This window comes from Megalobrama amblycephala, linkage group LG3 (assembly GCF_018812025.1).
Source record: "Megalobrama amblycephala isolate DHTTF-2021 linkage group LG3, ASM1881202v1, whole genome shotgun sequence".
In the NCBI taxonomy this organism is placed as follows: domain Eukaryota; kingdom Metazoa; phylum Chordata; class Actinopteri; order Cypriniformes; family Xenocyprididae; genus Megalobrama; species Megalobrama amblycephala.
In genome coordinates, this window is record NC_063046.1 from 32,761,543 (window position 1) to 32,778,126 (window position 16,584).

A 16,584-nucleotide genomic window follows, 5' to 3' on the forward strand; every position below is an offset into this window, starting at 1 on the left:
CATATGAAAGATTTGATTCTGAGTCATTCAAGAATTAGACATCTATACCGATGATTGTGGTAGGTTTGTGACACAAAGGTATCGAATGGCTTCAGAAGACATCATATGGAGCAATTTTTAATATCCCTTCCCTTTTTTTTTTTCTTTTTTTTTTGCGTTATTTTGGAGCTTGGCAGCCCCAGTCCTCATTCACTTTCTTAATATTGAAAACAGTGGCCAGGAGTTTCTTCAGAAATTCACCTTTTGCCTTCCACAGAAGAAAGAAAGTGCAGGTTTGGAATGGCACGAGGGCGAGTAAATCATGACAGAAGTTTTGTTTTGGGTGATTTATCCTTTTAACCCAAACATTCAAATTCACACACTGGTGAAAGAAAAATGTATGCTCGTTGGCTATGGGGCTTTAAGCTAACTTTGTTTACCAGAGCTTGTGATTTATGTTTGCTTCAGTCTTAGTTCTAACCTTGGATGCCTCAGTGGCTTTGACTATTCGTGTATTCATGAACAGATTTAGCTGAACTGACTCTCATTCCATCTTGAGGTTTCATAGAGGTATTAGAATTCACAGCCTGCACACAAGCAACGTTTTATTTATTTATTTATTTATTTATTTATTTTTTTTTTTTTTTTTCCCCAGCTCAAGATTCATTCCTTAACGAGCTGGATCTAGAGCACATTGTCAATCTGTCATCAGGGCAGTTGACCTTTTGCTGCTTTGATGGACCATCAATGTCCCTCTCAGATCAAAATGAAATGTCTTAGACTCTGTCTCAACAAACGGTTCATCAGCGTGCAGCCTATGTGACTTAAATAAAATCTTTGCAACTGAATAATAACAAATGGTGGCTGAGAGTATGGAAGTATCTTGAAGTCTGTCAGCACTGTTTCTCTCTTCTCAAACAACAGCATGCTGTGCTGATGTGAAGGCACTGTTTGTCTTGTCGCCACGAGGTGCTGTTCCATTGACAGCATTGTTTCAGATGTTATGAAGTGTGAGCGTGGTTTTGGCAAGAAAGGCTTAGCATGAAATGTGTTGGCTTTGTCTGTTAACAGCCCCTTGAGCAAACTGGTTCAACTGTTTCTTTTTTGGAGGGAAATCTATTATTGAACATTGGAGGGGTGTTCTTACTCACTCTCTCTCCCACTTGTTCTTTGTTATACTTACTAAATAATAATGGATTTTGTGTAACAATAAAAATTGTCCTTGTGCGAGGATGTGTCTGTATTTTGTTTGTGTGTACGTGTGTTTGTTCTATCACTGGAGGTTAGAGGTTTGAGTCTCTGTAGCAGTGACACGGTCAGAGCTCAGGTCACTCTGATCTAAAAGGCCCTCAATGTTCATTGTGACGCATTACTGGTCTACTTGTACACAATTCAAACATAATTTTCTATTTAAGCATACTGTGTCTGATCACTTTAACTTGATTTGATTCATTTTCTCACATGCACAAAAAATGTGTAGCTATTGTAGAGGTCAGTAGTGAACAAATGCTCCTTCTGTTTTACATTTTCCACAGGGAATTAAGAAGTTCTGATTATATTTACCAGATATGACATTTTAAGTGTACACACTGGATATATACTTTTATTCAGCAGGGATGCATTTAAATGATCAAAAGTGACAGTAAAACTACTATTTTTTCATACCTCCTAGAGGACAGCTAAGAACTATATACAGGTTCATCATCATAATCTGAATAATGCATAATGTATAATTAATTCAAAAGTGAAGGTAATGGTAACCAACTAGTAATGATTTAAGTTTTACCAAATCATTCTAGAGGAATTTGTAATTATTTGGAAGTGAACTATCACAACTGAGCACTAGACTTACTAATTCGTTAATCAGAGTTTCTTGTTAGTTAATAGTAGTTACTAGAATGTTAATATTGCATTACTTATTTGTTCCTTTGTAATTATTCTTATAGTTATTCTCTGTTGATAGAACAGTATTCTAAAGTGTTACACAAAAGATATCTGTTTCAAATAAATGCTGTTCTTTTGAACTTTCTATTCATCAAAGAATCCTGAACAAAATGTTCCTTAAAAAAATATTGCTATAAAACAAATACAACAAATGTTATATACAAATATAAAACTTCTTTCAACATTCCTTATTATATAAAAATAATAAAGAATGTTTCTTGTACACCAAATAAGCATATTGATATAATTTCTGAAGAACCATGTGACACTGAAGACACATTTGAAACTTTTAGAAATAAAGCTCTTTCTGACTATGCTATGTTAGCTACTTGACAAAATAGTGTTGTCTCTGAGAAATGGTACAAACATATTACTCGCAGACAGTAAATCAAGAAAACAAGAGATTAAGAAAATAAGGGCTAAGCACATGCCGCAAGTGCACTTAAGGCGTGTCCAAATCCATTTTTGGTAGTTTAACAATGGAAAAAATGGTTCAAAAGAGTCTCATCTCGAATTCCCTTTTAAAAGCCAATTATGCTTACACAATGGCAGATTCGCTATTTACAAGTGGAAAGACTGAATGCTTCACCAGAGAGGAATCCTTTTATTTTTAATATTTAAAAATGTTTGTTTGCTGCTGCGCGTCCTTGTGTGTGTAACAAGCAGAGTGTATGTGGGTTGTGCACCCGCCTATAGGCGCATATTACTAACGCACCCTTTAAATATGTTTATATTTATGAACACGAATCACATAAACTAAATGGTCCATTCCTTTGTTCCACTAAAATTTGTACAAAATGTTTTATTAAGGTCTATTTTTTGTTGTTGTTTTTTTTTTTTTTTTTACTCATTTACAATTCTTAATCCTTAATATGAATATGTATAATTATTCAATTCAATTTGATGTCATTTTACTATACATTTGAATTCGGTAAACAATTTGAGTGTACATATTGTGCCTTTAAATACACACAGATGTTTAATGTATTTCTTTCCTGCAGTCATCCAGCTTTTTTTTTTTTTTTTTTTTTCAGTTCTTAAAGGCATTGCCTCTTCTTCACAAGTTTTCAATTTATTTTAATTTATAATTACTTTTCGAACAAAAAATATTTTGTAGATATTGTCACATATTTTAAGATAATTCTGAAGAAATGTTAAAGATTAATCTTAAACTGACTGAAAAATGTCAAATAATGGAATGGCATTAAAAGAATGTTTAGAGTTCAAAATGTAACCAGGTGAGAATGCCATTGTAGTATTTGCATAATGAATTCTGTTTGATTTGCTTTCCTGTATGATTTTGCTTGTCTCTATAACTTTTTTCTATTTATTCTATTTTCTGTCCATACCACCTGCAGCTTTTACTTTTGCTGTATATTAATACCCTTCTTTCAATCCTATTAGTCAACAGATCCTTGGTAAACACATATAATGATGGTCACAAGCATGATTACTGCAGCAGTATTGCAGATTGCCTGCCTGTACACAACAACTGTCTCTGCATTCATTAAACATAGAGACATTAATTATAATTTTTTGGGCTGTAATGACTACATGGTAATGTTTTGTTTTCACGTGGAAGATATATTGAAAGAAATGTACATGTGTGTTCAAAAACAGGTATCGGACCTTTGTCTCAGAGGATGCAGGGCCCAACACTCTAGTCGCAACAGTGCTGGCCAAGGACCCAGATGGAGACGGGATCACATACAAAATTACAGCAGGCAATGAGGAGGGCAACTTTGTCATCGACAACCAGAAAGGTGAGACATCATGTTTCATATTTGTATTTTTACGCTCTTGATCTCTTTGATGGCCGAGTCACGCTTCTTGAACATTCACTAAGGAACAGTCCAGTAGAAAAGCCTTAATTTAGTGGTTTCTTTCAAACTCTTTACATTACATTACATTGCATCATATTGTACATTAGTAGTTTAACTATTAATACTAATTTAATAATTAATATTTAAATGTGCTTTCACACTAGGATGATCACAGCAAGGCAGCTATTCAAACAGAAGTCTTTATCCTTCTTTTAGCTTAGATATAATTTAGATGCCCAATAAGTCTTTAATGTATGGGCTTTTTATCCCTTTATTAGAGACGACATTAGAAAGAGACATGAGAGTGGAACAGGCCATACTCAAACTTTTGTTGGACTTGAGGTTTTTCCACTAGGGAATAAGCAAGCATGTGTGCATTGCTGCACATGCTGCATGTATACGTATACACACTGATATACACTCTGATAACAAAAGAAGGATTTTGTTTTTGTAGAATGAACAGTAGCGTGAAGATAGAAATGTAGAATTTTTGTACAGGTGGTTGAGATGGGGTTAAGCATATACGTTTTGCATTCCGACTGGAAAAAAGATGACTGTAATCTGAAGGATCCTTAAGGTTTATTGAAGACACAATGCTTTTAGTATGAACATCTGGTAAACAGTGAAATCCAGAATGACGGAGAGTGCGAGTGAAATCAACAGCAACATCTGTTTGGGCAGTCAAGTACATGAAATTTTAGATCCTCCATGATTTGAAGTTCTTAATATTGAACCAATAGTACAAACTTTACTGTATCATTTACATTTCAAATAAGTTGAAAAGTAGCCACGCACGATTGCCATTAATCATATTTTCTTTTTAAAGTCATCACTAAAACAAGCAAGTCATTCCTGCTTTCACAAATACAAAATTAGCCTCTGTGTAAATATAAAGAGATAATTATTGTAAAGTGTTTCTTTTGTCTAAATTGTTCAAAAAATCTATAGTTATAGTCAAAACACCCACACAAGGATGTAAATGTTAATAGGAAATCCTGTTTCTGCCTCAGGGTAAAAAATAAGAGGTAATTCTTAGGAAAAGGCAAGAAAACAAGAGAAATGAAATCATAATTCTGATATAAAGTCGCAATAATTAGTCAAGAAAGTAGCCACCAACGATAAGTAGTCACAATTGTAAGATATGAAGTTGCAAAAATTAGTTGTTGTTTTTTTTTTTTTGAAACTCTGAAGATTGAGAAATATAAAAGATCCAGTTGGTATGCTTTTTATTTGTTTGTCAGTCTGTACTTTATAGGAACCATATGTGTGTACAGATCAAACACTTTGAGTCTCTTGATGATTACAGAGCTTTTCAGTTGGTGTTGGCGCACATTTATATTAACTAATATGAAAATGTAATGTCTGTTTATCTCCTGCAGTTCTGAAGAAATGTAGTAATGGCTCAGTAAATATAATATTTATTGTCAACTAAATACAAATTTATTAACTCCTCAAAGTAACAGTATTTGCTAAACAGCCCACGACTTAATTGCCGCACACTCCTTAACTTTGAAAGAGCTAGACATGTTTTGATGGATTGCATTTTGATTGAAGAAGATCAGTCCTAGGATATGGACTTCACTTGTCCTTCTCGCAAAATATGTTTGCTGCTTATGTTCACAGTGCTTCAATTTAGTGCTCCATTCAGGTGATTCAAACATGTACCGCTTCATTGGAAGCACCGCACTTCCTTGAAGAGTGTCTCTGTCGATTCCCTTCCCTGCATATTCTCCTTATTCTCTATTCTAAAGATCAAAGCGTTCCTTTATTACCCCTTCTGCGGCTCGTCAGATCTCTGTCTCTCCTGAAATTCCCCCTATCATTCATTAGAGCCTCTCCTCCATTAGGTTGTTTTTGTTGGGCAGAAGCAGGGCCTAGGCGCTTGGTGCTCGTTGTTAATTTACTGTAACTCACAGAGGAATGTGCTCTGCTTGATTTAATGCCCCTTTAAGGATTCAAACAGCAGAGTCAATAAGATGATCAGGCCTTTTGTATTAAAGACATAAATACAAAGACCGCATCCGGTCCATGAAGGAAGTATTTACCGACACGGTGTCAGAGTGTTTACACTGATAATCAGCCAGATCATCGGCAGCACACAGCACCTGTCAAGCGTTTTTTATTTTCCTCTGTTATTTGTAGTGTTTTGATTTTCCCTTAGTTATTTGTCCTGCTAAAAGGCCTTGCGTTAAACAAGGTTCCATCATCCTAATGCCTGGCAATGGAGAAATGCATTGCAAAAAAGAAAAGACTGCCAGAAAAGATATTTGGCTGACAAGCTGTTAACATTGTACAAAAGCTGATAAATTGTGTAATTAAAGTGCTCCTATTATGCTATTTTAAAGGTTCCTAATTTTGTTTTGGAGGTCTCCTACAACAGGATTACCTTCGTCAAAGGTAAAAAAAAATAAAAAATCTCATAATATACATTGCACATCACCACATTTTTTAAAGATTCTCAAACGACTCGTCTGAAGATTCAGTCCCTCTAAACCGCTCTTTTCCAAGATTCTACTCTGTTCTGATTGGTCAGATGGCCCAGTTTGCTGTGATTGGTCTACCGAAACGCCTATTACCGTAACTGAACTTCAGCTTCGGAGGCTTCCTCAGTCCTCAGTGATTGTACAAATTGTAAGGACAGTAATGGTGGTGTTGATTTTACCATATCAATTCGAGTGTGAGTCTGATCCCGAAACATTGGAAGAGCTAGTTATTCAACCCGAACCTCCATCGCAAGGACGACTTGAACAGGACATTTCTCAGTGCTACACTACTCCGTTCGTCCTACATTGACATGTTGCAACTGTAATTCCTCTACATCAGCATTAACCAATGAATGCCAATCAACAAAACTGTGTATATATTTCTAATTTATTGAGGTGCACATGTGTGAACTCTATAATTATCTGTATCAATAATGGTGCATACATTAGCCAAGCGCTAATGTGAATGACTGCTGTAACATTAAAGGTCCCGTTTTTCGTGGTTTTTTGAAGCCTTGATTGTGTTTATAGTGTGCAATATAACATGTGTTCATGTTTCGCGTGTAAAAAAACAGTATTTTTCACATAATTTACTTATCTGTATACCGCTGTTTCCACTGTCATAAAAACGGGCTGATGACTTCCTTGTTCTATGAAGTCCCTCCTTCAGAAATACGTAACGAGTTCTGATTGTGCCAGCGGTTCCTGTGTTGTGATTCGACAGCAGCTCTTAGCGCATCTTGCCCGGAAAGGTCACGCCTCTTACCATAACGTGGAGATGCATGCGCTCAGTGTTATTGTAAACATGTCTTTAATTTTACCCTATCAATTTGAGCCGGAATCAGACCCGGTGATTGGACTGCGGGATGAAAATAACAGCGTTTCGACGACATGGCGACAAACACACTCTACAAACGCAACTCTTGTGTATTCCTGTGGGCGGAGGTTAGTCAAAAAACTGTTTTAGTGACGTCATTAAAGAAGGAAGTAGAGGGATGTAGTCCAAACTGGCCGTTCGATGTAGGCGACTTCTGTTAAATAAAATATCTCGCTTTGCATTGAACTTTGAGCTTTAAAATTTTACAGATTTTATTTATACTCTAACAACAACATTACACACTAACTAAAGTTTGAAACATGGGATCACTTCCTGCTCCAATAGCTTTATATTATGGGATACTTTAAAGGCTTATCTTAGGGGTCAATGTATTGCATATACTAAGGGGTTAACAAAAAGAAAAATTTCCAAATTGAATGAGCTAGAATCTGAAATCTCAGCACTTGAAAAAATATATCATAAAGATCAGAATAAGGTGGTTTATCGGGAATTGCTCAGCAAAAAAATTGAATATAATAAATTGAACACCTACCAGGCAGAGAGAGCTATTATTAATTCAAATCAGCGTTATTATGAGCTTGGCGAGAAAGCGCACAAAGTCTTGGCCTGGCAATTAAAACGAGATGAACAGAAACGAACGATAAACGCAATAGATGTTGGTAATGCAGATACATATAACCCTGTAGAGATTAATGATGCATTTAAGCGCTATTATACAGAGTTATATACTTCTCAGGCTAGTATAGATCATTCCCAAATGGATTCTTTCCTATCCTCAGTTCACTTACCTTGTCTTTCGGAGGAGGATAGGTTTAGTCTGGATCAACCTTTCTCTGCCTCTGAGTTGATTGAAGCTATTCGTCTATTGCCTAATAATAAGTCTCCGGGTGAGGATGGCTTCCCATCTGAATTTTATAAAGAATTTAAAGATTTGTTGGTACCCTATTTGATCGAAGTGCTTGAACAGTCAAGGACGGACAAATGTTTTCCAGACTCCTTCTCCAATGCAATAATTTCTGTATTATATAAGAAAGGTAAAGATCCACTGAAATGCACCTCCTATAGGCCAATTTCACTTCTTAATGTGGATTATAAATTAGTTACAAAAATGATAACCAAGAGATTAGAAACTCGTCTTCCACTGTTGATAAACCCAGATCAAACTGGTTTTATAATTGAAAGACTATCAGCAAATAATCTGAGGAGATTTTTCAATGTCATCCATATTGCTAAAGAAAAGCGCGTACAGGGAGTAGCTGTTTCCCTCGATGCCGAAAAGGCTTTTGATCGAGTAGAATGGTCGTATCTTTTTGAAGTGCTGAAAAAATTTGGATTTGGAGATGCATATATTGACTTAATTAAGTCACTTTATAAATCTCCCAAAGCAAAAATTGTTACTAATGGAATTATTTCGGATGCATTCCCCTTATATAGAGGATGCAGACAAGGTTGTCCCCTAAGCCCAGCTCTCTTTGTGCTGGCTATCAAACCCTTAGCCGAGGCTATAAGATGTAACCCTGATATAAAAGGCTTTGAAATTGGCCCCGAAATACATAAAATATCATTGTTTGCTGATGATATTCTTTTATTTCTTACTAACCCCATAGATTCTTTATCTAATTTACAGAATGTGTTACAATTATATAGTACTTTCTCTGGATATAAAGTTAATATCGACAAAAGTGTTATTTTGCCATTATCAGAGTTTGATTTTACTGCACTAGATAGTTTTTCCTTCAAATGCTCACCTACTGGTATTAAATATTTGGGTATACAGGTGGATGGCAATTTAAAGAATCTTTATAGTCTTAATCTGGCTAGTCTTTTAGAGAAGGTTGGAAGAGATTTAACAAATTGGATGGATCTACCACTCACATTGCTTGGAAGAATAAATGCAGTCAAAATGAATGTTTTGCCCAAATTTTTATACATGTTTCAATCTCTTCCTATATTAATTCCTAATTCTTTTTTCACTTCTCTTAATGGGTTAATAAGATCATTTATTTGGCACCGTAAAACCCCTAGGGTCAGTCTTGATAAACTGGCTTTAGATTATAATCAAGGAGGATTGAGATTTCCCAATTTTAAATTGTATTATTGGGCAGCCCAATCTAGGTATCTGGCCCAGATGTTTGCCGTTACCCCCTTTCCCTCCTGGCTTTCTATAGAGAATTCTGAAATAAAAGAAGAGATCCCTGCCAATATTTTATATACGTGGGACGACAAATTGATCAAAAGTAAAACGAATAACCCCATGATTATTCATTCAGTTCGGACCTGGTATAAACTGAGATTGATGATGGGACAGGATAATTTTCTTTCCCCTAAGACACCTTTATGGGGAAACAGATTGCTACCTATGTGCTACCAAAACAAAAATGTTAAGATATGGGCAAATAAGGGAATTACACATTTGGAGCATTGTTTCGATAAAGGAGTTTCAATGTCGTTTGAACAGTTAAAAAATAAGTATAATTTGAGTAATAAAGAATTCTTTAGTTATCTACAACTACGTGATTGTTTAAGGGTCAAAGTTAAAACCTTTCCTAAGATACCTGATTTGACATGTATTGAACAAATCTGCTATTCAGATAAACCACTATATAAAACCATCTCTAGAACTTACGAAGCCCTGATTTCAAATCAAACTTTAGATGACCCTGACAAATCTAGAGGTAGATGGGAGCAGGATCTGGGGGTAAGAATTGATGGGGACCTGTGGGGTCAACTGTGTAAAGATGGGGTCGCCTCAACCTTGAATTCTAGGTATAGACTAATTCAATTTAATTTTTTACACCAGCTTTACTACACTCTATCTAGATTACATAAATTTAATAACAGTATTTCACCCCTTTGCTTCAGATGTGGTACAGAAGAAGGAACATTTTTGCATTCTACCTGGTTGTGTCCTAAAGTGAAGGTGTTTTGGGCGAAAGTATGTGAAAGTATATCACGGATTCATGGAATTGATTTTCCAGTGGATCCTGAGGTGTGTTTATTAGGTAATTTTACCAACTCTGACCTCCGAAATAGTCACGCTATTAAACTTACAGAAATTTTGTTAATAATAGCCAAAAAATGTATAGCTTTGAAATGGAAAGCAGACTATGATATGCCAATTGGACTGTGGTTGTCAGAGGTTTGCAGCTGTGTACCTTTAGAGAAGGTTACATATTCAGTGAGGGGCAGGGGTGATGTATTTTATAAAATTTGGAATCCCTTTTTGAATTATATAAATACAGTGCCACATGACTTGATTTGATAATTGTTGTTTTTCTAACTGTTTTACATGTATCTTTTTTTTTTTTTTTGCGTAATTTACTGTTTATTTTTGGTTTATTTTTCTCTTTTGTGTTTTGTCAGATGTTTGTTGTTTGTTATATTTGAAAAAAGCAAAATAAAATTTTCAAAAAAAGAAACATGGGATCACGAAGAACGGGACCTTTAAAGTTTGTAAAACAAATCTTGCCCCATCCTTTATCATTACTCAAAGTAGTAAGAACGACAGACAATCTGCATTAATAGATACAGTTTTAGGTAATAGTGAGCCACAGCTGATTAGCAGAAGTATTTCAGTAAGATAGACAAAAGTTAGTTAGCTGGTTAGCTGGAGAACTACACAATATAAAACACAAAATAACTTATTGAACACCGACATATCCTCATCCTTTGGAAATGTATACAAAGTATACAACACAAACTAGCTACAGTGTTTGAGGGCGGGTCAAAGTAGACAGTAAAGTATTAACAGTTAAGCATTATTTTTTGCTATTTCAATGGTTAATGCCAACCTAGGCTTAGTGGAAAAGTGTGCCTGTGGCGATGTTTTGTAACACTTTCAAAGTGAAATGTCCAGCGAGTGGCACTTAAAGGTGATAAATAGGATGTTTTGTTATATACATTTTTGCAATATTACATCTTTACTAACCGATAAAAGACTAATTATTAGGTGCACTGAAAGGAATAATATTAATATACATCATCTGTGCACGAGGTAGGGCCTTAAAAACATCAGCCAATCGTTTACGCGATCATCGCGTAAACGATTGGCCCTCTGGCTTGTCAATCACTGCCGTGACGTTCCTTGTGAGAGAAGTGCGCGGCTGCGCGCTCCAGTAACTTTCCACACTCTACAGGCGCTGCATGCAATGTTTTTGTCAGGAGACAGGAGTAACAACTGCAGATTATGAGTCACCTGCAGTGAGTCTGACATAATGAATCCACTAACACGACACAGCGAATGCCGGTGGTAAACACTCGTGTTCCAATACTCGTGCACGAGTTTTGGGAGGCGTTCCTTTGAAGGAGGTGGGGTTGTTCTTATGTATGCGCTCATTTCAAAAACTCACTAACAGTCTTTGGATTCTCAGTCGATGAAAAAATCCTCTCTATCACCTTTAAAGCATGTTCAGTTTTACCCAAAACAGATGAACATGTATCTGGCAATGCTTTATTTCATTGATTGTTGTATGTATCACTGCAGTTCGGAAATTAAATGTTTGGTGTGTGTGGTGCTAAAAGGTTAATGCTCTATTGCATTTGAAAATAATGAACCACCTACACTGAACCTTAAACATATCCAATAGTGTTAACAAAAGCAGATGTGCTGTAAAAACACATTTGCTGGAACAAACAATCCAATTTAAGGGCTTCTACAAGTCTTTGATTTCTTTTAACGTGACTCATGTTTCGTAAGACTTGTATCCAAGCACTCTGTATCACAAGTGCAATGCTATAACAGGTAAGCTACTGAGTAAGTTTACTATATCAGAAAAGCCATATGGAGCTGATTATGTGATCAAAATGTATTAGTTGACAAATGATGCACTGTGGTAAATGTGTTATGAGGTCATGACATAGTATTTTGCACAAAAATAAGTCTTTATCAATTGATAATCTGCCCCTGTAATTTGTATGAAAAGGAATAAAAATGGTTGGTGTTTTACTGGCAGTAGTGTTTATTTCAGCTAAAAACAGCAGTGATTTGTATGTATGTGTTATTTGTTTTGAGTTTTGCAAAAAATATAGGTAGCGGCACGTTTTTTACAATGAGCCTGTGTTGTGTAATGCGATTGGATTTTTTTTTTAGTATGCATTCATAAAATTTTATTTTAGTATGGCTAATGGTAGGTTAAGGTGTTCAAACAAGAATTTATTTTGAACTTTTTATTTATTTATTATTTTCAGAGTGCAAGAAAAGTCCACATTTTGGGTATGTGGTTTGCTCTTGCTCACAGCGGGCATGACAGTGATGTAAACTGGCATAAAGAGAGGGCCAGTGGCATACCCTTCACCCTCATCTATGGAGACATTTGCTTGTCATGCCCCTGGAGAAACAACATCTCTATGTTTGATGTGCACTGATATGTGCTGGCTGCCTCTTTCATCTGTGTCCTGTTCTAGACTCCTCCAGTGTACTACATACTAATCATAATAGACACTTCCAGCTCAAGGACAGATAAATCACACACGGATCATTACTGAAATTTCTGTTGCTTAAGCTGCCAGTTTGTCAATATTTATAATCCTGGCTCAAGAACTTTATTTAATTCTGTGTATATTTCTGTTTAAAATCATTGGCAGTGATGCGTATTGTAGCAATTCATCTGTATGCTTTGAAACATTGGTTTTAAAAAAAAAAATGTTAGTAGAGTCTCAACAGATTAGCCTGTGGCTCTCATAGCCTGTAGTTGATACAACTGTCGAGAGAATAGAGTTAAAACCTGTGACAAGAATCCTCATGGCACAAAATACACACACACACACACACACACACTCATTTCAGCCCTCACTACCATTTGGATGGGGAGATAGTGCGACTAGGGGTGTTCAGACTGAATTAGAATTGATTACATGTTCTTTTTCCCCTGAGTTGTGCCACAAAAGTACTAGTGTTATGCATTAGAATCAATTCAAGAAACTAGAGTACATGTGATTTCCCTCCTGCCAAGTCTGTGTCAGTTGATGTGCTGGTTTCTTTAATGTCCCTTTGCTGCTAGCTGGAGATAGCAGTCATCTAGCTCTTTAGATTATGAATGCAGAGCTGAATGCAGCAGAGTCTAATGCGCTCTCCTGAAAGAAATGGTGCTGTATGGTGTACCGCGGAGGGTCACGTAGTCGCTGACTCCGTCTGTCTCTGCAGATAAGACACAATGTATGAAGCATAACGTTTTCCCTGGCACATTCACAACAACACATATATTCATCCATAAAAACATACAATATATACAGGATTTTTGCATAGTACAAACCTCAGGAATGGCAAATATACTCATCACTGCCTTAAAGGTCAGATATAGCCTATCTGCATTATGAATGAGCGCAGAGAGATTAGTCTTCATGGGTCCATGTTTATTCATCAAGTTTCATAGCATTTACGTGATTTTATTTCACATACTATATAAAACGAGAGTCAATAATAGCATGTGAAATGCAGCATTGCATGCAAAGAATGCAGCTCAGATCTGGCTTATCTGACTCCCTAATAAACACATTTTATCTATTTATATGAGATAGTATTAATACTGTGTCCAACTAACAAGGAATCAGTTGCTAGTGAGGTTGAATGGTGTTTCAGTGGGATTTAGGCAAGGGTAATGGCCAATTAAATGTTGCTATAAATGTTTGACTGTCACCCCACACAGGACTGATCCGTCTGCGCTCCAGCCCACCTCCCAGACTTCAGGGAGTAAAGTACATCCTGAACGTAACAGCAACAGATGATAACGCCTCCGGTGGGCCGCAGTCACTCTCCACCATTGCCCAGGTCATTGTTGGAGTTGATGATGTAAACAACAACAAGCCTGTGTTTGAAAAGGTACTATATCTGTCTGTCTGTCTGTCTGTCTGTCTGTCTGTCTGTCACAGTCATACAATTTTTTAAGTTAACATTGAGTTAACATACTTATGCTGAAAATATCATCCATTCATATAGCATTATTTTTCATTGTAGATATGTGTCTTCTATATTTATATACAACATCTTCCTCCATCCTAATGATATGAATAATAAATAACGTATAATTAAAAAAGCTATTTTATACACACACACACATACAAACCCGATTCCAAAAAAGTTGGGACACTGTACAAATTGTGAATAAAAAAGGAATGCAATAATTTACAAATCTCATAAACTCACAATAGAATATAGATAACATATCAAATGTTGAAAGTGAGACATTTTGAAATGTCATGCCAAATATTTGCTCAATTTGGATTTCATGAGAGCTACACATTCCAAAAAAGTTGGGACAGGTAGCAATAAGAGGCCGGAAAAGTTAAATGTACATATAAGTAACAGCTGGAGGACCAATTTGCAACTTATTAGGTCAATTGGCAACATGATTGGGTATAAAAAGAGCCTCTCAGAGAAAAATTGCAAAGAGTTTGAAGTTATCATCATCTACAGTGCATAATATCATCCAAAGATTCAGAGAATCTGGAACAATCGCTGTGCGTAAGGGTCAAGGCCGGAAAACCATATTGGATGCCGGTGATCTTCGGGCCCTTAGATGGCACTGCATCACATACAGGAATGCTACTGTAGTGGAAATCACAGCATGGGCTCAGGAATACTTCCAGAAAACATTGTCGGTGAACATAATCCACCACCGTGCCATTCGCCGTTGCCGGCTAAAACTCTAGAGGTCAAAAAAGAAGCCATATCTAAACATGATCCAGAAGTGCAGGCATTTTCTCTGGGCCAAGGCTCATTTAAAATGGACTGTGGCAAAGTGGAAAACTTTTCTGTGGTCAGACGAATCAAAATTTGAAGTTCTTTTTGGAAAACTGGGATGCTATGTCATCCGAACTTAAGAGGACAAGGACAACCCAAGTTGTTATCAGCGCTCAGTTCAGAAGCCTGCATCTCTGATGGTACGGGGTTGCATGAGTGCGTGTGGCATGGGCAGCTTACACATCTGGAAAGGCACCATCAATGCTGAAAGGTATATCCAAGTTCTAGAACAACATATGCTCCCATCCAGACGTCGTCTCTTTCAAGAAAGACCTTGCATTTTCCAACATGACAATGCCAGATCACATACTGCATCAATTACAACATCATGGCTGCGTAGAAGAAGGATCTAGGTACTGAAATGGCCAGCCTGCAGTCCAGATCTTTCACCCATAGAAAACATTTGGCGCATCATAAAGAGGAAGATGCGACAAAGAAGACCTAAGACAGTTGAGCAACTAGAAGCCTGTATTAGACAAGAATGGGACAACATTCCTATTGCTAAACTTGAGCAACTTGTCTCCTCAGTCCCCAGACGTTTGCAGACTGATATAAAAAGAAGAGGGGATGCCACACAGTGGTAAACATGGCCTTGTCCCAACTTTTTTGAGATGGGTTGATGCCATGAAATTAAAAATCAACTTATTTTTCCCTTAAAATGATACATTTTCTCAATTTAAACATTTGATATGTCATCTATGTCATCTGTGTATTCTGAATAAAATATTGACATTTGAAACTTCCACATCATTACATTCTGTTTTTATTCACAATGTTTACAGTTTACCAACTTTTTTGGAATCTGGTTTGTACATACACAGGACCTACAGTTAACACTCGCCAAGTACCAAATGCAAGTAAAGTCTGTTCTGGCAAGTAAATAAAACATTGTCAATCCCTAGTTGGCCAGTAACATTTTAATGAATTCTAACAATTCAATGTTGTGAGAACATGAACGTGAACAACGGTGAACAAAGCTCAGGACAGTTCACAGGCCAACTCTGCATCGTCACGAAAGTTTAAGCCTTGCCTATGTAAATATTAAAGTGCAAGAAGATGCGAAAGGGAACTCAATTCATTACTCACGCCATGTGTGGAAAGTTTCATGTGTGCACAAATAAGCTCTCTTTCACATCTTCTTGTTCTTGAACAGACAAATTCACATAAAATTATGTCAAAAATTACAGTCTCTCGAGTATCCTAGTAAACATAGTCGGCTATGGCTTAAGTGAAAGTAAACAGTAGAGAAAGACAACACGTGTAAGTGTATAAGTACATTGGATCCTTGCATTAGTCTTAAATCCTGTCCTTATTATCCTGCTACTCTCTACATTTTTAATGTTAATCAAACAACAAAAGACAAAGAAAAATCACTCACTGCTCTTGACTGAATAACTTTTGTAACTTCAATAAGGATTAACTGCATGTTTTTGCAAAATCTGTTTCATGGCCGGTACATTTTCTTAAGTCACTGGCAAGGTGTGGAACAAAGTTAGTTTTAGGCCTTGCATACACACACACACACACACACACACACACACACACACACACACACACACACACACACATATGCGCAACCTTTGCATCAGGAACCCAACTATGACACCTTCAAATTCTGTCTCTTCTGTTCTGTAGGTTGTGTTTATCTTTTCTCTTGCATATTCACTCTATACACTACAGTATATTTTGTGCCTCTTTACTTATTTCTCCATTTCAACCGCTCCCACTTTTTTTCCTTTCTTTTCTTTTTTTTTCTTTTTTTCCTCGTGAGATATTATT

General features: G+C 36.4%; 1 protein-coding gene across 6 annotated transcripts in view; it reads left to right on the forward strand.

The window, feature by feature from the left end:
* The window catches only part of si:ch211-186j3.6 (neural-cadherin), a 382,700-nt gene that overhangs the window by 235,298 nt on the left and 130,818 nt on the right, over positions 1 to 16,584 (forward strand). For all 6 annotated transcript variants that reach the window (XR_007184217.1, XM_048185218.1, XM_048185219.1 and 3 more), the window contains 2 exons: positions 3,544 to 3,686; positions 13,712 to 13,884. Coding sequence is in view for 5 of the 6 variants with exons in the window: in XM_048185218.1 (XP_048041175.1) it covers positions 3,544 to 3,686; positions 13,712 to 13,884 (316 nt within the window). In the remaining variant the exon portion in view is untranslated. The remainder of the gene's footprint in view (positions 1 to 3,543; positions 3,687 to 13,711; positions 13,885 to 16,584) is intronic.